At 42.3% G+C, this 24,203-nt stretch overlaps 1 protein-coding gene across 1 annotated transcript in view; it reads left to right on the forward strand.

Moving 5' to 3' along the window:
• The first annotated feature begins 1,417 nt into the window (after positions 1-1,417).
• itga9 (integrin, alpha 9) overlaps positions 1,418-24,203 on the forward strand; it is a 50,107-nt gene continuing 27,321 nt past the window's right edge. Inside the window, exons 1-15 of the mRNA XM_080037074.1 lie at positions 1,418-1,806; positions 2,114-2,241; positions 3,913-4,019; positions 6,812-6,935; positions 8,753-8,820; positions 11,466-11,595; positions 11,715-11,800; positions 11,894-11,956; positions 12,455-12,592; positions 13,031-13,136; positions 15,428-15,522; positions 16,093-16,183; positions 16,531-16,576; positions 16,693-16,847; positions 19,585-19,745. Coding sequence (XP_079893200.1) covers positions 1,616-1,806; positions 2,114-2,241; positions 3,913-4,019; positions 6,812-6,935; positions 8,753-8,820; positions 11,466-11,595; positions 11,715-11,800; positions 11,894-11,956; positions 12,455-12,592; positions 13,031-13,136; positions 15,428-15,522; positions 16,093-16,183; positions 16,531-16,576; positions 16,693-16,847; positions 19,585-19,745 — 1,689 coding nt within the window. The 5' untranslated portion in view covers positions 1,418-1,615. The remainder of the gene's footprint in view (positions 1,807-2,113; positions 2,242-3,912; positions 4,020-6,811; positions 6,936-8,752; positions 8,821-11,465; positions 11,596-11,714; positions 11,801-11,893; positions 11,957-12,454; positions 12,593-13,030; positions 13,137-15,427; positions 15,523-16,092; positions 16,184-16,530; positions 16,577-16,692; positions 16,848-19,584; positions 19,746-24,203) is intronic.

The raw sequence follows: 24,203 nt of genomic DNA on the forward strand, positions 1-24,203 counted from the left end.
CCTAACAGAGGCTAAGGTGTGATAACATCCTGTTGAAACTGACACATGTGGAATGCAGACATAGGGACACATCTGGGTTTGACACATACAATAGGAAGGGTAAGCTTTGTTTGACTTGTATTTGAGGCACACCTTTCCTTATAAAGTACACGCATCTATCAGACTATAGAAACCCTAATTGAATGAGAATCGGAATACATATTTTACTTGCTCAAGTAAGTTGACACAATTACTGAATCTGACTCCTATTCACAATATAAGTAGCACAGTGCAGAAACTGAAAAACTTGATTTAAACGAATACAGTCTGAGTAAATTTGAATACCCTTCAGAACTGTTTCAAGACACTTTCAAATACTCTGAAGTCTTTTTCGATAAAATAAAAAATAAAATGGCTTTATTTATCACTTATCTATGAAAATGAAAATATAATATTTTAGCATCATGTTATTATCTAAACTGACTGTGATGTGAGAGCAAAGTGAGCACACAACTTCAGCACATGAATTTCTATATTTTTTTCTGCAATGGTGTGTTCTTTGCCATACATAGAACGAGAGGATATTTACACTAAATCCCCACAATACAGTGGTTCCAAACCTGCAATACATTGCAAGATATGACTAAGAAAATACAAAGCAGAAGGACAGCAATATTACACAGCTTTATTGTGCTTTTTTCATTCTACCTTTTAATCTTTAATTTTTTCTGGTAAATCTTTATACTGAATTTTGCCAGGACACTCAAGTTTTCAAATGAAACATGGACATTACAATCTTTGGTTGACTGTGTTCCCAACTGTAAGACATTGCTTAGTTTTAAGAGAACAGTGAGAGGAACCACATCAGAGGGGTCTCTTGAAACTGTCCTACCCCTAATTTGAACTCTTATAATGTCAGATCTTGAATCGATACATCAATTAAACAACAATCAACTTTATTTTAATAAACTTTTATTATGATATATAAGAAAATAGGAATTTACTCTAATCATTGTTCATTGTGATTGGAAAACGTTAGATGGCAGCAGCGGGCCCTCCTCTCCTACATTAGGTGAGTGGAGCCCCCAAAAGCCCACGGGTGAAATGTGATGCTTTGTGCCTCAAAACCATTCGCGTCTCTCCATGACCGCGTTACCCGTGTCAGTGCAACAAAGTTAAGAAAACAACATACAAATAAAATAGACAGATTCCGGGTTTACCCTTCACATTCAAACAATCGATTACTTTGAAGAGTTGTAAGAGGGGGTTCAAACAACACTGGTGCTTTTATTTTGAGACTATCTTCTCGTATTTCCGGTCCCATCCCGGCTAACTCTTGTTAACTTGACACACCTGACCGCATTTATCTCCACGACAGGGGAGCTTGGGAGCAGCAACTTTCTCAGATTGACACAGAATGGAGAGGAGCTGACGCACCGTTATTTACCGGACCGTTAACTTTTCCTCCTCAAACTTGTCTTCATGCCATCGCAGCCTGCATGCTGCGCTAGACCAGGAAACAATAACTGTAAAGATAGTTTTGGAACAGTTTAACCACTGAAGAGCTGACCAATCCTTCATTACTGTTTTTGTTCCCCCACCTCTCTTTTTGGACACTTCAACCGCGTTTTTACGCATGATGCGCAAAGGGATGGCTGCACTTCGGAGACACAAAACGGGAGTACAACATGTTTTCTATGTCTATCTCTCTATTTCGGCGGCTTACTCTTACAACATAGACTTGGAACATCCTTTGGTGTTCCGCGGACCAGAGTCTAGTTTTTTCGGCTATTCTGTGCTGGAGCATTATCATGACAACACACGCTGGTGAGTCTCCCTTTCTTGCAATGTTCATGGAAATGCTGTTTTATGTCCTGTCAGACAGTGATGCAATGGATTTTTGCACTTTTTAAGCAAATGTTGAAGCGTCACTAGAGCTCGGGCTGCACCCACACCCAGTATACAGCTCACAAAACAGTAATGGGTAATATTCCATTTCTGTTTGTACTGTACTTTTATTTGTAACTTTTATTTAAAGGTTTTAGCGACACATATTGAGCATGTTATGATGTGTTTGACCGGTCAAAACCCCAAGCTGTGTCCCATTCTCTCCCATCTCTCCACATGTGTGCAGGGTAATAGTAGGGGCTCCGAAGGCAAACTCTACCTACAGTAGCTCCGTGCACTCTCCTGGCGCTGTATATAAGTGTCGGGTTCACAGCAACCCGGACCGCCGCTGCACAGAGATGGATCTGGGAAGAGGTCAGTCTGTCACCACCGCCGTGTGCGGCATATACAAACAAGAGCACATGATTGACATACAGTACGCGCTGACTGACTGGAGCCTCAGGGCAACACATGATGCACCTACTCACTAGGCCTACTCCTAAATGCACGTTCATCTTCCAGCAAAGGTCACTCACTAGTATCTGGTGCCATATGATAGTCCCCACAAACGCTCACTGGAGCTTTCCTGTGTCTTTTTTTTGTCCCTCTTTGCTTAAAGCATCTGTTTTGTTTTATCAGAATAATGCAGCCTTATACTCGTATGCTGCTCTTAACAGTGCTACAGTTGTTCCTTTATTTATACGGTTATAGACCTGCAATATGGGGACAGGCAAAAGACAAGAGGGTTCTCTGTGCAGATTGACCCTGATAAATGTTTTGATATATGATTTATGCCCCTCTGCTAATATTTTCCAAGCATGTGAGCCAAAGATTCAAAATTCATGTCCCCCCCCCTACTCAACCCTACCCCAGCTCTGTTCTTGTGGTCAAGAAAGCCGGGGTGCAGTGCAGGCATTGCTTTAATATTAACTCAATATGTTCAATATATTAACTCAAGTTGTCAATATGTCAAAAAAAAATTAAATTAAAAAAATAAAAACATACATCAGCGCAGTCAGAGAGCGTGTCCTGCCTGTTGCTCAGCGAGACAACATGGACCAGAGGAGCTGAACTCTGACGGGCCCCTGGGAACCTTCAACACACTGTCACAGAGAAGCACTCACAGTATACATGCCATTGTGCTGAATGAATTGTCTTCGGGGAGAAAGAGAATAAAACTCGGGGAAAGGGGTGATCCAGGGTTCAAACTCACAAGTGTTTACAGCATTGAAAAGTAGCACAAGATACACATGTGTGAACCGTACAGTAAGTTATGTGGGTTATTATATTTGCGTTTGCTGGATGATGTTTCCTTTCCCACAAGGACATTTTAATGGCATTCTTGCATTGTTCTCTGCTGTTAACTGAGAACATGACTGACACATTGATGAATGCAAATATGCATTAGTTACAGCCCATATACGAGGACTCTTTTTTGTGACCAAACTTGTTCAGCACTCAAATATCGATATTCATAGTAGGCAGTGTATACCTAAAAAATCCAGTGTCTTTGGGCCATAGCCTTCTAACTGTCACAGTACATTTTTTCCTCATATATAGTAGGTGATACAGTTTGAGCCGTAACAGCTGTACAGTGACAGAAAAGTTGTTTGTAAATACTTCAGAAAAGAAAGAGACATATTTACACATACACTCACCGGCCACTTTATTAGGTACACCTGTTCAATGGCTTATAAAAACAAAAAGCTAATCAGCCAATCACATGGCAGAAATGTTATGCAAACCCCTTTCTTCCCCATTCTGCTGCTCGGTTTTAACTTCAATAAGTTGTCCTGTCCAGGTCTTCCTGCCTAAATGCATTGAGTTTCTGCCATGTGATTGGCTGATAAGTTATATGTGTTAACAAGAAAATGAACCGCTGTACCTAATAAAGTGGCCGGTGAGTGTATTTGTAATGATAACATTTGATCAGCTCGGTAAAAGTCACTTGCATGTTCAGCAGAAATCCCGAATTAAAACCTTGAACTCCAAAGTCCGTCCGTCCTGATGACTCAACGTCCTCAAACTGCTCTCATTGTCTTTCAGGAAACCAGCCCAGAGAGTCGTGCGGAAAGACGTGCCAAGGAGACAGGGATGACGAGTGGATGGGGGTCAGCCTGGCCCGCCAGGACACAGCCAACGGCAAAATACTGGTGAGTTCGGGGACACAGTTCACCCTGCCAAATTGTATAATGCAAACCACGTACTGTACACTCGTGAGAACGGACCTGATTATTATACCGACGTCAATGATACAAATGTCTTACCATGAACCGCACTGTTAAACCACAGCTGCTCTCAACATTGCAGCCCCCTCGTTCAGCAGAGAGAGGCCTTTCGTACCCCTCTCTGTGTTAAGCGCTTACAAACTCTGAATTGACCGAGTATAGAAACTGAACTTGAAGGATAATTTCTTTGCATGCTCAAAGAGCTAAAGTTGGACAGATTTTGAGACTTTGCTGTGTGTGTGGTTACATAATACTGTGAAACATTCACCCAGTGCTCGGAGCGAGACGAACGAGTCAGTGGAACTGGGTTTTGTCAAGAGTAGATTGTTGTTTATAAAAAGCGAGAGAGGGATTTAGAGAAATAGACTAACTAGTGGTGCTAATCCCAGAGGTGCTCGGCAGGGTATTTGCACAGAGATCATAGGGCAGCTGGCAAGAGTTTGTTTAGGCTTCGGTCCCTCTGCGGTGGTCCCGTCGTAGGGCAGCCAGCATTTCATTAAACATTAACCCCCCCTGTCTGCTGTGTGGTGGTGGGTATAGCGAGTGAACCTGCAGCAGCCCTTTCCATGACAAGTTTGAAGGCGACCGGTGGACCGAGACACTCATGGCAGGTGTGAATGTGTTTCGAATATCTGCTGCTGATTGACCTCCCCCTCTGGGAATTCTTAAAGAATCACAAGAATTCCTCCCCGCGTGCAGAGGTCCAGAGAAACTGTTTCGGCCTGTTAAACCTCTATTCCTTTCAATGTGTTTGTCTTTGGTCCAGTTCTTTATACCTCAGTCAGTGGAATGCATTGGCTTGAGTTTCAGACCAATACCCTTGGCCCTTACTCGTCGTCAGTGGGGGCCGGCAAAATGTGAAGGCTTCTTGGAGTTCTGTCAGTCTTGGGAAGCTGAGCGTATAGCGTTGCAGAACAACACAAGCTCCTAGCTGCAAAGCTGTTTTAGCCACCAGACAGGGTATGTCAGGATTGTACCAAAATGGCAGGCCAGAACCCAATAGCACGACAACAAACGGTTCAGGTATAGCAACAAAGTTTATTGAAGAATCAAACCAGGTGGTAGCGAGGCAACAAGTCCAAGAGGGGCAGGCAAAGGGATAATCCAAAATCCAAAAAGGAAGGGTCAAAACACGAATAGGCAGGCAGGTAAACAGGCAGGAATTCAGGATAGGCTGGAGAGCAATGTAACACAAAGACAATCTGGCAGGGAACTGAGGGAATGAACCGGTATATATACTGTGGGGCTAATAGCTGATGGGGAGCAGGTGAGTGTGGTTAGGCCAGGTGGAAGTAATCAGCAGGGAGTGCAGAGCAGGGGGGAGTGGCCGGGTCTGAAATGACAAGAGAGTTAATATGGGAACAGACAAGTGACAAAAAACTAAATTGTGGCTGAAGTAGTGACAGGGTAATAACAAATGAAAGGTGCTGATACTCCAGAGCCACGTGTCGTTGCTGTGCCTCCCATATTTCCCCTTTTTTTTAATCTCATCTGAAAGACGTTTCTATGCAACAGGAGGTCTGCTTGGCAGATGTGCACCGTGGTGATTTCATCTGCGCTTTCAGTAAAGGCTTTGTTTGTGACCAGCGGGCCCATTTAACTGAACAGGAACATGACAACGGCAAACACTCCATACAGAATGAAGCCATGAAGGCCTTCTATTGCAAGAGCTGCCTTTGCTATGTATAGATCAGTGGATTTCTTTCTTTTCAAATAAATACGCTTCTACTCAAGAGCGACAGTTCATGCTGGTGTTGTTACTACTGTTGGCCAAGCTGTCATTTGAAACACAAGTGTTTTCTTCTTGCTTCCAGACAGTTATCTGACCCTCTGTTTGCGCCCACCACAGTCTGCCGAACTCTTGTTTTCATTTAGATTGGCTCTGTTAGAGAGAGAGAGTGTGTGTGTGTGTGTGTGTGTGTGTGTGTGTGTGTGTGTGTGTGTGTGTGTGTGTGTGTGTGCGTGCTCGTGCATGCATGTGTGTGTGTTTGGAGTGACTGGGGTTGGGGACTGGGTGAGTTAAAAAAGTGCAAAGGGGAAATTAAGTGAACTTTGTCTGCACAGAGGCGTCCAGATCTGTCCCCAGAGCCACAGGAGGCTCACCACCATCCCCCCCCCCCCTGCGGGTACCAAATTATTACCACATTTACGCACAAAATTTTTGGAGAGTTGGAAATCCAGTCTATATTATCCTGTTTGCTTACCGATCTGTGGAATGTTTTATTTTTCAAAAAACACAGCAGCAAAATATTGTTTCGAGAATTGCTCACTGTCAGTTTTAGAAATGTTACTCCCCTGCATGATAAAGTAGGAGTTTGTTCTTTTGTCTTTTGATCCACTGTTTTTGTTCATTGTCTGAACTTTTGGCTTCTGCAGCAGCTGCCTTTAAGGCACTGGAGGAGCTTTTGTTCTGAAATTAAGAACTTTTTAAACATTGCACATTGCAAAACGCTGCTGAGGGATCGCCGATGCCGAACTGCAGCTAAGATATTCACACCACAGACCATGGCTGTTATGGTCAGGGTTATGGTCTTTAATTCCTCCCCTCTCATTGACGATCATTTGACAGCCGCAGAGACGGGCTGACTCCAGACCAGCCAGGGAAGGGTCTTTAACTATATCAGCGTGGCCCGAGAAACTGGCAGCAGCATCCCAAAGTGTTTGTGTTTACAGAAGGAACATGTGTCTGAACTGGTTTTCCGTTCTCTCTCTTGCAGGCTTGTGCTCACCGCTGGAAGAACGTCTACTACGACTCGGAACATATCCTTCCACACGGATACTGCTCCGTCATTCCTCCTAGTCTTCAGGGCAGAACCAAGCCGCTCATCCCCTGTTATGAAGGTATAGTAGGAGGCAGGCACCTGAAACTGTTCATTACATGTTCCTTTTATATGCAAAAACAAATAAATAAGAGGACATTATATAATTCTGTGTAGGTATTGTTTTTTGTCACTCTAGTGGTTTGGTCAGTACACCACTTTAGTACTAAAAATATCTCAACAACCTCTACATGGAAAACATTTATTCAATATTGTGCCTGTATTAGATCCCAGAGGATGAAGCATAGTGACTCTCGTGATATCCTTACTCATCTAGCGCCACCATAAGATTGACATTTATGGCTTTAATTGAAATATCTCAACAACAACTGGATAAATTGCCATGGAATTTGGTACACACATTCATGTCCCCCTCATGGGTGAATTGTAATACATTTAAAGGTCACTTAGCTTTACTCTTCGATAATGCCATAATGAGATCGAAAGTTTGATTTGTCTAAAACTTTGTACTTGTACTTTTGGTTCAGAGCAAATAAGCCAATGTTAGCATGTTAGTATTCTACTATATAAGGGTGGGGTTTTGCTAAACAAAAACTCATTATAGTTGTTTAGAATTGCAATACTGGAAATTCGCCCCTGGGAGTCATTTAGGGCGTTGAACTTAGCTGTTCACATGAACAGCAACATAAATAGTTAAAAAAAAAGGGATCTAAAGAGGGAAGTTAAAACCTTGCTAACTTTCTCACCTTTGCGCAGTGAAAATAGGATACGCATTCAGTAGCTCAAAGTAACACTGTGCCTTAAGTACAGCCTAGCAAAGCCGCTAACGTGGCTGTAGACTTGCCTTGCTTATTCCTTCAATAGTATTGTTACCCCTCTGATTTATCTTGGGACCCCTTCACAGGTCCAGACCCCCAGGTTTGGAGTTACAGGTTTAGTTGGTTTATCCTTTTCTGTGGTTATATTTTTATTATGGCACGTGATCTCTGTTGCCGGCACCATCAGTGCAAAGCCCCACATCTGTTTCTGGCTTCTCTATGGTGTTTTGGCACTAGAAAACAGTAGCGGGGAGAGCCTTGAAGTGTGATCTCTCTACCTCAGCCCAAATCGAGTACTTACTGGAGGACACAGTTTGTTAAGATGAATATATTGGCATTCGTAAAATGGAGATGGAGAGTTCATATTCCCAATGCAGCTTTTAACAAAAGAAAAAACATTTTCACAAAGGTGTAATAATGGTAGCCTATATACTTTGCTGAAGCACAGATTTTGTCTTGGTTAACCCGCAAAGATTGGCTTGCAAGGTGGAGGAATCTGATTTTATTATGGCTTTTGTAAATCATATCTATTTCGGCTGCAGGTGGTTTCCCTGTGTGCACCCTCTATAACACTTACAAAAATCAAGTTCCATTTAAAGAAATAATGTACTGTATAACATTTTAGGCTGATTCATGCAAATGTGTTCTTCACATGTTTTGATATGTGACTCAGAGCTATTCATCACAAGCTGTTTAACACCTTAATGGTGCTCCCAGGTCAGGGTTTTCACTTCCTTCAGTAACTCTTGTTGCCAACAGTTGAGGAGAAGCCAGAACGAATTAGCATAGGACCAAATTTACAGGGCATTTTGCACGGATCCAAACTCAATATTTTCGTAACCTGAGAGCACTGTTTCTCCCCCCCCCACCCCCCAAAAGTAAGAAGTCTTCTTGCATGTGGTGTTACACCCCTTCTCCCAGTCTACTTTTTGGCCCCCAAAAAATTCCTCGTGGATGGGATTGGGACTTTGACTAGCTCCATATGGAATGCAGGAAAAACTCCAGTAAATGCTGGCTCAAGCATACAACCAAATCATTTGCGGTTTGTTTTTTCTTGCAGACCATAAGCAGAAGTATGGGGAAGAGCACGGCTCGTGCCAGGCCGGGATAGCGGGAGTTTTTACGGAGGTCAGTAACAGTCCTTGTTCATCTTTTTAATCCGTGTAATGCTCTCTTTCTGCTAGTCTAACATAGAGATATTTGTTTGTTGTCATCCAAACTGTGTTGCCTGGGCAATCTCTGAGCTTCAACAATCAATGTACTGTTTGGTAAATTGAGAAGTTGGATCATGTCTTCGAATGTAATAACCGTTTGCATTTCCTGTTAGGACAACTAATACAACATTTTAGTAGTTCTCATCTAATTTACTTTCTCTTTTTTTTAACAGGGCACTCATTTTCTCACTTGAAAGTATGATTTTGTTAACATAACCACATCCCTAATGTTCTTCGCTGACTCTTTGTTGACTTTGACTCTTTGGCATTGTGAGGATAGTGTGCCGCGATGTCATAAATGGAGCTGAAGGGGAAGTTGTTTAAGTTGTCAAATGGTGTGGAAAATCTGAATTCTACAGCCGGAGATACTCGAGTATTTTTTTGCAGAGCAGCCAGCACACTGCTGAGGAACTGCTGCTAACTGTTAGCTTATGTTTCCATATGCTGTGGCGGCCTCACTTCACCCCTGGTGTGGCTCCACATGATAAAGTGTTTGAGAAAACACAAGATTCCTTTTCTCTTCTATAGCGCATACGCATTACTGTTTTTTATATGATGGATGACATCATCCTTGGTTGCACGATACCTTGTTCTGTATCTTACAAATAATGTAAGCAGTCTAGAAAGATAAAGATTGTTCAGCGAGTAGGAGTTGTGAAAGAAAGGTCAAATAGATTGAACGTTTAAGTGCAATTGAAATAATATATAGTTTGTCAGGAAACAATGTGTAATAACACATTTGGCCAGTTTAGACATTTGGCGTTCTCTGCATTAGTGATAAAATTATTTCCTGATGTTTCCCCGTGACTGACATGTTCTGCAAAGGCTCTTTTCAAGTCTTGAATAACAGTTACGCTCAATTTGGGACATACAGTAAAGTAGACTGTAGCTTAAATGTGTCCTTGGGGCACAAGCTGGGTGCCGCAAAGCTGTGCCCTTTTTACTGGTAAGAAAGCAACTTTCAATTTAGTAACATTATATTAGCCTCATAGTTATCCTGGAGTTAATCTCAAGCCCCTCTACTAGAGCCGCAAACAACTGTTAGTTGAAAGCTGTTTTAAACACTGATTAATCCTTAAAGTAATCTTTAAACTGAAATGATTCACTGGTTCTTCAATGTGAGGATTTTCTGCTTCTCTGTTTTATAATTTTATCAAATGAATAAATTCAGATTCTGTCTGTTGGTCAGACAAAACAAAACATTTGAAGATGTCCACTTGGGCAGTGGGACATTTTTTTTTTAATTGACCAAATGATTCATCAAGAAAGTAAACTGCAGGTAACAAAATTAATGGTTAGTTGCAGACTGAATCTCTACATTTACTTGCACTTTAAAATACACTTGACTCAAGAGCATGCTCATACAGCATGGAGAAACTAAAATAGGATCCTATCACATGATCTGCCTGCTAACTTGTTGAACATTTCACGACAGATTATTTGATATGCACTTTTCAATGCAGCGTCAAAGAGCCTTTGAGAAATATTGTCCACTGCTGTAATAAACACTCAGGCTTTCCCCAGTGTTGCTGTTACATAATGTTTATTCGGGCTTAGTTTCATTATTTTACTACGTAAACCTCTGTCGAAGAACTTTTTTTATGTTGAATTTATAATCTAGAAATAACTGTTCAGGTGTTGAACTGTACAAGTTTGCAGCAGGAGAATGTTAGCCAGCATCGTCTGAAACCTGTGAGTAACTCTGGAGAGAAAACTTTTGGCTTCAGGTGGGAAAATATTCTGATAACCTTGGATTCCACAATGAACCCAGTTGTTTTTTAAACCAAAAAAGAAAAGAGCATCAAACCTAGACGTTTTTCAGCAACTGAGGACGTCAGTGTTGATTAGAACAAACCCCTCCTTTGAAGGAATGTGTGGAATTTCAAGAAAAGATCTCCAACCGTTAAACCTTATCCTTGTCTGAACCTCGGTGTTCGTACGCCCTGGTGGTGCCCAGATGCTTGACACCACACCACAGGCTTTATAGACACTGCTGAGTCAGGTCCTTGCTGTGTTGTTCAGACGTTGTTTGACTTCTCAGTGGTAACTACACACATCCTCTGACACTGATAACATCAGGAGTGAGAAAAATGCAGGAAATGGTGAGCACTGCAATGGAACAGTACCTCTGCTGTTAGTCAGATCAGAGCATCTTAATGGTCGTGCTCTGGTCCCCTTTGATAGCCGTGGAGCATCGCGCAACAACATACAAAGCTGTGAACAACTCATTTTACAGCTGTCAATTTAGCTGAATTCCTCGTGGCATCAAAGGACGCACGCTTCAGCTGGCATGCCATCTGGATGTGAGGTTATACGAGCAGATAGCACAAACCAGTCTGTGGGCTGTTGGTTAACCAGACATACACCCAGCAAGGTTTTGCTATTTATTTTTTCTCTCTCTCTTTCACTCTCTCTCTCTCTCTCTCTCTCTCTCTCTCTCTCCCTCTCCCTCTCCCTCTCCCTCACGTTTCTCCAGGAGGCTATTGCAGTGCAGAAAGAAGGTGAATCAAGATCATTTGAATGAATGAATGTGTTATTTTATCTAAATTTCCTTTTCAGGAGCTAGTGGTGATGGGGGCGCCAGGGTCGTACTACTGGACCGGCACGATCAAAGTGTACAACCTGACCTCTGACACCTTCTACAGCCCAGTCAAAGAGGACGTGGACTCGCACAGATACAGCTACCTTGGTGAGAGAGTTATGCCTGATGTTGACAAGGATGATTGTGTTGAATGTCAAATATATCAAGTGGAAAAAGAGCAATGGCTGATTCTTTTGGACTGTTTTTTTACTGCGTCTCCTCTCCAGGCTATGCTGTGACCGCTGGACACTTCTCCTCTCCCAATGTAATAGACGTAGCTGCTGGGGCGCCTCAGCACAGCGGCAGTGGAAAAGTAGGGATCTTCATCTCCTTGTCTTGTTCCCAGCTGTTGGATTGAAGTCATCATGCTCGCTACAGTGATTTTGTTTTTCTCCTCCCCGCACAGGTTTACATTTTCAAAATCGATGGCTCGTCTTTGGTGAAGAGTTTTCAAGCCTCAGGGAAAATGGTATGAGCTTGGGACGCGATCTTAAAATTCTTATCCCATCTTAAATCATTGTACAGCATACAGCATATGTTGAGGCGATTGTCATGCTGTATTTTTCTTTTCATCGTAAACATTACAAGAGTTAAAAAAAAGAAGAAACGTAGGATGCCTCAGGGATCATGTCTTTGATTCTTGTGATCTTGTGTGCAGACATGCTACTCTATTGCTTGTCTGACTTTCACTGTTCACGTCTACGTCAAGAGTTTAGACAGCAGCAGGGATTTAAACAAGGAACACACTTGCCAGAAAACCAAAGCCAGGGAGGTAGCTAATGCATTCCACTCTCAGAGTAAATACCAAGGAGGTCCGGGAATAGCTTTAGGACGTAAATTGTGTAAATAATCCTTTAATATTTGGTGTAGATACAAAAAGAGATAGTCAGAGCAGTCAATCGTATGTCAATCATATGAAGTGTCTGTGTGATCTGACCCATTGCTCTGTGGCTCGGCTTGGTTCCAGATGGGCTCTTACTTTGGCTCCTCATTGTGTGCAGTTGATTTGAACCAGGACGGCTTGTCAGACCTGCTGGTGGGCGCACCCATGCACAGCCAGCTCCGGGACGAGGGCCAGGTGTCTGTGTACCTCAGCAAGGGCAATGTGAGTGGGATCCGTGGGTCAGTGCACTGTGGGAACATGATATCCTCACTCGAAAGGCTTATTCTACTACACTATGTCCAGTCTCGGTCGTTGAACTGCACAGATGTACATATCTATACTGTTTTTTTATCCCTGCACCACTATGCTCGCGTTTGATTTTTTTTTAATTATCATGATAGTCTACTAAAACAAATAGCGTGTGACAGAGAGAGAGATCATTTACAAGTATGTGATCGTGACTACAGCATCTGTTTGTACATTTTATACTGGTGAATTACTGCGAGGAAGTCCACTGACTCTCTTTTGGGTTGTTGGATTGTTTGGTTAAAAGCCAAAGAATCTGAGAGAAGCTGCAATCATTTTTATTGCAGCCGTTTATTGTAGGACAGTTCCTTTTTTTCTTCTGGCAGCTTATCTCTCCTGCTTTTTTTTTTTAAGGGGGTGATGGAGGAGTTAGCCGTTTTGAGTGGTGACAATGCCTTCAATGCACACTTTGGAGAATGCATTACGGCAATCGGAGACATAGACGACGACGGATACCAAGGTACTGTAATAACATATTAGATAAAGAACACTAAATTCCTGCTTTACACATTTTCATATGTTCACTTAGTATTGCTTGTTCCCGGGACTATTGTTAGTATTTCACAGAATGTTAACATGTTAAGAAAGATCGCAAACTACTATCTGGTGTTTATTTACTGTATTTTGCCAATGGAAAGCCAAGTTGGAAAGCTACTTAAAAGAGTGGTTTCCAAACTGTGGGATTCCACAATTCATTAATATGATGGAGCTATGAGGTGATTAATGGGATAGGAAAGAAGAAAAGCTCTTTCACAATTTTATTTTTCTTGGAAGTTTAAGCTTCTCGAGCCTCAAACAATAATTTAATAACACAACCTGAGTTATGTATAGTGGATAAAATCAGTCTTTAAAGGAACTGCTCACAATCTGAAACCTGAGTTAACGTGTCACTGCTTTACTCTCAGGGATCAACAGCCAAACCTCTGACGTAAAGGACCACCGTTGGAGTTTAAGATGTGTCAGTCCATTACACACTGATCACTTGAGTGCTGATTATTTTTACAAAACCAGGCCACAAGGCACAGGACCGACTTCTTAATTGGTTTCTACACTGCGATCAAAATCAACTTGCTGCAACTTCAAACCTGTTTGACGCAGGCATCACAGTCAGAGAGTGCAGAATTTATTTGTTTGTTGTTACCGTGAAAGTTTATTTAGAGTCCATGAATGCACCAAAAAATTCAAAAACTGCTGGCATTTGACCACTAAGCTATCCCTGGGCATGTAAACCGCCACACGCTGTAACAAAACACCGGAGCCACCAGCTAGAGGTCAGACCAACTCACATGGGGGTCTGTGGTTTTTCCTTTAATGTGTATAAGTCTTGTAATGGCCCTCCAGTGGTTGATAAATCTGTAGTCCAGGCAATGGCAACCACTTTGCAATAGTATATAGTGCTATTTGTGTGATAACGTCCTGTAGTCATGCAACAAAGCTTTTTCCTCCGTCATCTGGTGAATGATAAAGTCCCACACTTTATATTCCTGACCACAAGTAGAGGTTGGCCTGGTGGGATGCTCCGGAGGTGCAACAGAGCCCGTCATTTTCACAGACATTTTGTTTCGATTACCCTGCGGCGAAGGGGGGGCGGGGGAGGGGGGGTCTTCTTTAGAAAATATTGCTCTCTGTCACCCTTGTGTGCACAGAGCCATCCAGACGTAGACCAAATAATCCACACACCCACGGAGACGTACAACATTTTGGTTTTCGGTTTTCCTGGCACTCGCTCTGAGGGGCTTGACTCTGGCGTCCGTCTCCCACTCCGGGCTGGAAGCTGTGGCCCGGTTTCATCTCCTGCATGAGACACGCCTGGAGGCTTGCAGCCTGGCACAATGTCTGTTCCTGTGTGTGTGTGTGTGTGTGTGTGTGTGTGTGTGTGTGTGTGTGTGTGTGTGTGTGTGTGTGTGTGTGTGTGCGTGCGTGCGTGCGTGTGTGTTGAGAAGAATGGCAGCTAGGAAGTATAACTCATCCAGCAACGCTTCACTCTCAAAAGTGCCGAAAAACCAAGACTGACACTCTATTATTTACAGCTAAACTGCTACCGTTTAATTTGAAAGAATCTCTGTAGAAATCAGAAAGCACATTTTTTTCCACAGACAAATGACTTGTTTATTTCTTCTTCCGTATAATAGGTGATTAATGTGTGGTATTTAGAAGAAGATTTTTTTTATAATTTCTGCTTTGGTATTTGCTGCAGCAAATGGCACATTTAAGTGTTTTGGTTTATAAAAAGAAAGTTTAAATCTGGACTTGTTGTGGAAATGGGATAAGGAGTCATTGTTTCAGTGCGCGTGCCAGCACTTTATAGTCCTGTTTCCACTCTCTCAGAGGTCGCACACGTTTTTATGGCCACTAACAACACTTCATTGTCTATTAAGAGTCTTACTGTAACAGCTTGTTTTCCCAGGCACAGGCCGGCCCAAAGTAAACAGAGGGTTAATGAAAGCCTTTCTACACCATTAACAGATGCACAGTAATTTACGTGCTCATTCATTAATTTTTTATAAATTTTTTTAAGATATTTTTTGGGCATTTTTTATGCTTTATTGATAGTGAGAAGAGACAGAGGTGAAATGGGGCAGAGAGGGGAGTGACATGCAGAGGGCGGGAATCGAACCCGGGTCTGCTGCTGGACCCAGCCCGGGGGGGACGCCCTACCAACTGAGCTAATTGCGCCCCCTACGTGCTCATTCATTTCTGTGTTCTGTTTTCAAAGAGACACTTTTTTTTGTCTTCTGTTTGTCTCCTCAGATGTAGCCATTGGAGCACCTAAAGAGGATGACTATGGAGGGGCTGTTTATATTTACCATGGGGACGCCACAGGAATCATCAGAAAGTACTCCATGGTAAGATCTCTTCCTCGTGTCCGACTATTAGAGTGGTGTGCAAAGTAATATTATGATGTGATTTTCCCTCATTTGTGTATTAATAGAAGTTTCTCTGTAGCTTCATCAACGTGTGCTATGTTTTGATGAAAACCATGTGTTCACCTCCTTATGAAAGGAGCTGAGTCATATGTGGTAAAGTCGCAGGTGGAGCCTTTAAAGTACATTTAACACCCACGCAGCTCTGAATGAGGAAAATACAGTTCTTTCTTGGCTTTTTCTTTACTAGTGTCTACAATATATAAAATTATTAAGAAATGATCTATTTAGCCTACACATGCTGTTGATCATCATCACTGCTGAGTGAATGCTTTTACAATTCTTTGCATACAGATTAAACAAACAAGATATGCCCCTCTCCCCCACACAGTTGTTGCTACACTAACCAATGTGTTATTTACTGTGAAAGAAAAAGTAAATATAGTTGTATCTATGAAAAAGCAAACAGTGAGCAAACAATCTTACAACGTGTTCTTTTTTCCATGTTGGCTCATACTTGTTATTTGAAGACTGGTATCATCTCTTTTACAGAAACTGTCTGGGCGCAGTGTAAACCCTGGTCTGCAGATGTTTGGCCAGTCCATCTCTGGCAATGTGGACATGGATGGCAACGGATACGCAGGTACGGTCCTACCATACGTAATGGAAGCCTGAAAGATATTTTTTTCTTACCATATCGAGGTGGAAAAAAAGAAGAGAAAATAAATGTATAAATATTTGGTTTTCCACACTCATGGTTTTTCACTTTCATTCTCTTGTTACGACAACACTGCAAATACTCGTGATAGAGGCATCTTGTTTACTGCATTCCACAGCTGACATCCAGACTTAGCCAGCATAGCAGTAAAATACCTCTGTGCATTGTTTTGGATTTGCGGATGCAACAAGAGCTGTTAGCTGATGTTGCATAAGAAAGAAAATCATCTTTATGTGCGTTCTGAATCAATCATGTGTATGATTTTGTTGCAGATGTCACTATTGGGGCTTTCATGGCAGACAGTGTGGTGCTGCTGAGGTGAGTGGCTGGAGGATCACTCTCTGTGTTACACTGCAGTAGGTTGTTCTTCTTAAACCTCTGACTCGTTTTAATGTCCACTCTCTCCCTCGCTGTGTCGGTTGATGTGGTTGCAGGACCCGGCCTGTCATTACGGTGGACGTCTCCATCTTCCTGCCCGTCTCCATTAACATCTCTGTGCCACAGTGCCACGAGGGCCACCAGAACCTCAACTGCTTCAACGTCACAGTCTGCATGCGCTTCAAGGGAAGGCAGCTGCCCGGACAGATAGGTAAGGAGGGACATACCCTGACAACAATACTCTAGTTGTCAGTCCACTTTGAAAGTGCCACTAGACCAACTTTGACTGATTTTACTTCCACAGACCCCAATGCTCTCAGCCATTTAAACAAAAAACACGTTTCAGACATATTTTAGTTGTTCTGTCTCTTATAAATATTTTAGGGAAATCTGCTAATTTGATGTCTCGCCGAGAGTTAGAAGTTTGATACCACTCTAGTCTGTGTGCTATATGTTTGGAGCTAGAGCCAAAAGGGGCTTTGCTTAGCTTAGCATAAAGACTTGAAACAGAGGGAAACAGCTTGCCTGGCGTGCTCGAGTTGTACAAGTTACATTCCGTTTTTGTTATTGCATTCTGGCACAGTGAATCTCAAAAAGCCATACATCTTAATGCCGGTGTTGATCAACAACCCGTCAAAGCCCTACATTTTGGTCATCTTATGTTGTGAGGAGGTGAAATTCATACTCCTTGAACGTTTAGTGGTCGTTTAAATGGGGAAGATTTGTAAACACGTTCATGCTGAGCAATTCTCCCCGTACTGGGAGACGGTCGGTGTGGTTAGCCTTTGGCCCGTGGCAGAGTGTCAGTGTGTTTGCCCGATGGTTTACCCCTTCAGCTCTTTGCTAACTGGTCCTGGGGTGCGGTGCATGTCGAGTGCTGAGGTGCAGTGCTGTTCCAGTGTTAGGGTGTGGCCATTCACAGTCCCCCCCCCCCCCCCCCCCCAGGGAGCAGGAGCCTTGTCGTTACATAATGACCATGTCCCTGGCTCACAGGAATAAAGCCTCTCTGTTTAGCCGTCTGGCCAACGCCATGGAAAATGCAGCAGCATGTGTTTGGTGAGTCCCATAATGAAACCTTCCTTTGCCTTCTCTGGAGTGAGCTCATGGCGTTCCCTCTGTTGGACGGAGGAAACAGTAGGCCTTGGTCCAAGTGGGGTGTGTTTGCCACCCTTCCCACTGTTTTACCAGTAAAACACACACCCTCTTCTTGAAGCAATTACTACAGACTGAAGGTGATTCATTCAGAGAAAGGGGGTTTTAAATTTCCCGAGGCCTATACATGGTCTTCCCGGAAATGTTGGTAATGTTTGACTTCATGTTTATGATTTCCCAATTTGAATTATATTTGAAGGGGCTCTGTGTCTCAGTGTCACTGAAGCCAGGGGTGTAACCATGAGGAATGTTGTTATTGAAATGTTTTATTTCACAGTAATACTAGTTATTCTTCTGGAAAATGTATTTCTGTCTATTATCCGCGTCGGCTCACCTTAGGCTATAAAAATATGGGCACAAAAACTTTTTATTTCTCTAAAAAATCAGTGTGTCAGCAGTCATTCTGGCATGAGCTAACATTCATTTGAAGGATTGTGCTGAATATGATCTTAATAGGGGAGAACGGGGTAATTTGTCACACGGGTTGGTTGTCACAGTCGTTATATCTCGGAATCAGAAGGCGCTGTCTGTGAAATTTTGGTATGTAAATATCCAGAATTGGGATCAGAGGTCACCTACATAGTCTTCCTTGGAGTTAGACTGCTGAATTTGAGGTGAGAGGACTATTTGTGTTTTTCATGTCAAATTGAAAATAATTAGCTCCTCAGTATTTTTCTTCTAGGCTTTTACACAATGGGTTTATAACAAAACACTTGTTACCCATAAAAAGTGTGAAGGGTAAACTATAGTTTAGATTGTGGTTAGCAAGCTAATTAGTTGTCAGATGGTTGTTGGCCTTGATGCTAGCAAGAAGTTCAAGTTGGGGTTGGTCGTCACATTTTTTGGGGGGTTGGTTGTCACATGTTATCCAAAGGCTGCAGCCAGAAAAGGAACCCAATAACGAAAGAAATTGTCAAGTTGCATCCTCACTGACACCCAGAAGAAGGAAGGAATAGAGCAGGAAAAGGCAGCTAGCATGCAAAAGAAAAAAGGGCAACAAAATCAAAACAACCCAGTGCATCCCAAACTAGACCAGCTGCCAAGGCTACAGTAAGTTATGTAGGCCTATTTGTCAACTTGACAATGCAATTAAACTTTCAAATGTAGTTCTGCTTTATTGCTTTCTTTTTAAGATTATTCCCATTAAGATAACATTGTGACAAACAACCCCATAGTGTGTGACAACCGACCCCTTGATGGGGTTGGTTGTCACAATGTGTAAGGGTGTCTTTGATGATTAATTTCTTCTTTATTACAATAAGATAGAAAAAGTGAGGGGTACACATTTCAAGCCAACACCTTAAGCTTAAATTTAATGTAGGAATGACTATTGAAAGATGTTTAGGTGATGAGCAATTCTCACTAGAGTAAAAAGTGTGCCTACTTACCCCGTTCTCCCCTACTCTTCTACATAAATATCTCTCTACATTACATTTAAATTATTGATTTCTCAAAGCCAAAGCTGTCACTGTTCACCAACGGCAAATAACATTAAATGTACCGAAACTAGCACAGTTGTCATAATAACCCAATATGAAATAAAAGGCTTTTGTTAAGTTAAAGTAATATCAGATGATATGACGAAGAATTGTCGAAAATGTACCCAATTGCCCTCTGACTCAAATTCATTTTACTGTACAAGCGATCATTTATTCCCCCCCCCCCCTTATATTTTGATGGCAGTTACCAGAAAACCCAAAGCCAGCATGCTTGCAGAGTTTGTCAAGATTATTTTACACACAAAGAAACCATCAATATCGGTGGATATTGTGTGTAAACAGAGTTTTGTCTCTTAGAATTGCTGTATAACTTGACGGCTGATGTGGATAAGCGGCAGAAGAGCCAGCCTTCGCGGGTCTACTTTGCTCAAAGCGGATCTCAGAACACCCAGATGAGCCAGCAACTCAGCCTGGACATAAACCGGGAGGAGTGCCAGCGCTACACTGCCTACGTTAAGGTAAGGTTTGGGATTTTCTGCTCTAAGCTCTGGCTAGCGTTTGTGTTGGGTTGACCATGTGTGCTTGCTCGTGTCCTCAACTGATCTTTCCCCTCGTCCTTGAGCACTCTCCCTCTGCAATGTTGACGGGCTACATGAGTTATTTGCTTATGTGGCCTGTTATTCCTTTCTTATCTATTCATGACGCTAAAGTAAAATTACGACCTTGTGATGAAAGTAAAGGCCATCACATAAGGTTGTGGTGGTGTTAGAGCAGTAGCCGCTGTGGCTTAAGGCTACGGATCAACAGGCATCTGCTGGGGAAGCTCATTGTGTCACCCTGCTGGGGAAAGGTTAAAGGTGACAGTCAGGCACTTTATGGTTCGTGAAACCATGCTGCTCAAGTGTGGGTCTGCAAAAAAAAAATGACTGAAACAGGAAACAGGGTCTCCTTTGTCACTGCATAGTCCCTCTATTGTGTTCCTTTGTGATTTAGCTCCCTGGTCTCAGAGAGGGTCCTCGTCCTGAGGGCACCATCCATGCCTCACCTCCTATAATACGGAGGCCCCACTGTGCGCCTGTAAATTTCACAAGCATTCTTAACTGTGCTCTCCAGGCACTTTCACTGTGGGAGGCTGAGCTGCCAACTGAGGGGGGTGGTGGGGTGGAGCTGTCATTACCACGCCTGCCTCTCTTCCTTCAACCTTTCCGTCTGTAATGAGTATATATCACACAGCGCTATTGTAGCAATAAGCTCCTTTATTTTATCACAACATATGTAGGCCAATCACAGTTACCGGGGAAGTCTGGCTTGTGTTTATTTAGGCTCTTCAGCAAACTAGGGTAGAGGAATCTAACCTTTCAAATTACATTACAAGTACAGTTTCTGCCCAAAGACATTTCAATGCTTCAACCAAACATATTTGTATTGGTGGGTGGACATGCTTCTAGCTGACACATATCTGTGGCATCTCTCTAGCTGTGAAAGAAACAATCTTAAACTTTTGAGGGCCATCAGGCCAGATGTTACCGCTGGGACAAGACTTGTTTTGAATAGTGCTCTTTTTGGAATTTTTTGGAAATATTTTGGGTACGTATTATCGTACATGCTTTAATTTAGATTGTTCTGTCCTAGAGAGTCCACCTATCAACACCATAAAGACTCCCTGATAAACATGTATTTCACGCTTCTTAAATCTTCAATCCAGTCTAAAGTTGAAATAAGCAGTTTTAAAGGAGGGGGTGCAAAAGCTTTTCTTGGCCAGGCACAGCAACTTCTCATCCAACTCACAGCAAAAATAAGCCAACTTCCCATAATGTAAAACTATTCCATAACTACTTAATGCTACAAATAACGAGTGACTTCATGCAGATAACATTACATCTTCTGTCTGTAGTAGCATGTGGATTGGCAGCCTGGTTTGCCACTCTAGCTGTTTGGATTATTTCGCTATATGTGGCCACACATTTCACCTGCTCAGCAGCTAAAAAAGCTTTCCCAGATTCCCAGAGTTACCAGAAGATGGAAAAAGCCACACAAGACGTTAATGGTGTGGTGCCCCGATTACAACATAACCCAACTGTTTACCGGCTAAATGACCTTCGATATGAATCAAAAGTAAAAGGGACAAAGATTATGGCCTAGCACGATAAGTGTCTGCCATAAGCCTTCATCATATGGTCTGTGTTTGTCCTAAACTTGAGAGAAGAGCTAAAGAATCACCGTTATCAGAGGTCATCTTGCTGCGCTCTGAGAAACGGGTCTAGTCTGCTTGACCAATCGTATCATTTATCTTCCTCATGTGTCTGCCCATATGAGCCAGTCCTCTCATTCCCCAGTAGAGGTATGTTAATGGAAACCAGCTGGTTGCCAGACTGCAATCTCAAGGGATTGGACACCCCTGCCCCACCCTTCTTTCAGCTAAAACATACAGTGAAAACGCAGGATTGAGGGAAGCGTCACAGCAGGGTGCTGTTGTGTCAACTGGAACGGCAGTCTGGCGCTGTTGATGGAAAACCTTCACGCCAGGGTTGATTGCTCAAGCCCTGATGCATGAGGGGCCGGTGGACTCAGGCCATGAGCTATTCTGAGCCGCTCTCACGTTTGTATCTCTGCTGACCGCCTGTCGACCCCATTTGTTGACTCAATGAATTACCAAAACATGTTTAAGAGGACCTCAGTTAACAGCCAAACTTAATGAGGGGCGCTGTTAAAGTTCTATTTGTTTTACATAATGTACATGCTGCAACAACACTGAAACAGGCATGCTCAATTTTCACCATCTGAAATCAAGTTAAAAGCTGTAGAAGCCACCCAGTAAAGCATGAGGACACAAGAGCATAACAAGAGTGAGAGTACAGGAGAGCAGAGTACAGAAGCAGAACAGAAAAAAACTTGTTCAAGAGTAATTTCTTCTGAAATTATGCAGGTCCTTCATTTTGATCATTTTCAACATGTTTTCATTGGCATCGTCTAGCAGCATACCAGCCCTACAGATGGTCTTTGTTTGGTTATTTTTAGCTAAATAAACTCCATGCTGGCTTACACTTCAGTTGTACCACACTTTTAGGAAGGGAAAACAGTTCCGAGCATTGGTGATTGATGAATGATTGGGGTTCAGATGGCCAGAGGAGCTGGGAGTGAGCAGGAAGGAGTCATTTAGCTAGGGAACCATTGATTTGTCAGTTTGATGTGTTTTACTAAGACATTTTGCACTACTCGCATGTTTTCCTGCTCGGCAGTATCCAGGTGTCTCAACTTATTTTGCCAGTTACAGCTTAAAGCTTTCAGGTTTTTAATATGTCTACAGCCATGCTAGGTGTTGTTGCTTGTAGCTAAATGCTAACAATGCTTACACGCAGATGTTTAGCAGGTTTAATGTTAACTACATTCACACCGTCTTAGTTTACCATGTTAGCATACGGATATTTGCTAGTTGGCAAACAAAGTCATTGGGATACATCATCTGGAAACCATGTTCAGAATTCCATCCAATTTTCCAATTTAATTAGAGATCCATCCAATATTTATTGAGATAATTCAGTCTGGACCAAAGCAATTGATTGAACGATTGGCTTCCACAGAGCGATCAGCTTGCATGGCTGTACACAAAACAAAGAAAGTAGTCAAATGTATTGTATGCTGTATGTCTTGTATGTGAAAACTATTCAAATAATGTTTTTCTAAATCTATGCTCTCTATGCATATGTTGAGTGAAGGACATCGATGTCCATGGATTTAAAGTGCAACAAGTGTAATGTTAACACTACATTTTGAATTATGTCTTACTATAAACTATAAAGCATTCATTATTAATCTTGTCAGGTGTTATTTGGTTTTAGAATACATTTTACTGCCCACTTGGCTTTGATTTATTGATTGTCTTAGTGAACATGTTTTAGTATCCCTTAGTATTTAAATGTGCTACGCTTATGTTTACATTTTTGGCAATTTATACATTCCTGTATACTGTATATGTTCCTACTCCAGCAGTCCCATTACAGCTCAGTGCACGCGAGCCTTGAAATCATGCCAAGAGCCAATTCCATTTGTGGCCATGCCAAGAGTGGTATTGTGTGGCTCTGCATATGTATGTACATCGTTGTCTCCGGGGAGGAGCTGAAATAGGCAGCTAAAGCCCTGCCTTTAACAGTTGTCTGTTTAATTTAGCTCATAAAGTATCCTGCTCACTTTCCTCAACTCTTCCCCCTGGCCTATATTCCTCTCAGTATGTGGCCTATATCTCATGCCCCCGTCTCATATGCCTGGCACCACCGGAGTATGTAAAGCTCCATCAAACTTTAATCTGATGACTGCGGCTGTTATCAGGGCATCTGCAGAATGAACATCTATCTTTCAAAGCTAAATGTACTGAGCCCATCGCCAGCCTCGAATGGAAAAAAGCCATTGAAGCTATTCAACGCATGAGATTTTCAGACTGGGTAGATGGACTGATGGTGGTCTATGAAGCTACAGATGGAACCAGGTTGCCTATATCATTCATTACCTCTGCAAATTCAATTGAAGGGAGTTATTGTTTTAACCTGCCTGTGTGTCTGCTTGTTAGCGTCACACTGTACCACATTTGCATCTCATTCAGCTAAATTTGGTGGACACAGATACATCTGCAAACGTGCTTGTACGAAAACAGTGCCCGGAAGACGACAACAAATACAAACTGATAGAGTAGAGTGTTGTGTGTTCTGGTGTGTCTTACAACGTCTCAGTGCTACTTAAATAAATGCTACTTGCAATCAAACAATGTTTCCACAAATGACCAAATTCTAAAAATGTATCAATAGTATGCTACAATTATCATTTAATTCAATGATAAATTGTTCAACTGCAACAAATGAATGATATTTATTTAAGCAGCATACCCAGAATTCACCAGTTGAAAACTCTGATGACAGTTTTATTGAATTGAAAACCAGATATTTCCCTAGAGTTTCCATTCCTTGAAGACTTTGAAAATGTAT

The sequence above is a fragment of the Ammodytes marinus genome (genome assembly GCF_949987685.1).
Source record: "Ammodytes marinus genome assembly, chromosome: 11".
NCBI classification, from domain to species: domain Eukaryota; kingdom Metazoa; phylum Chordata; class Actinopteri; order Uranoscopiformes; family Ammodytidae; genus Ammodytes; species Ammodytes marinus.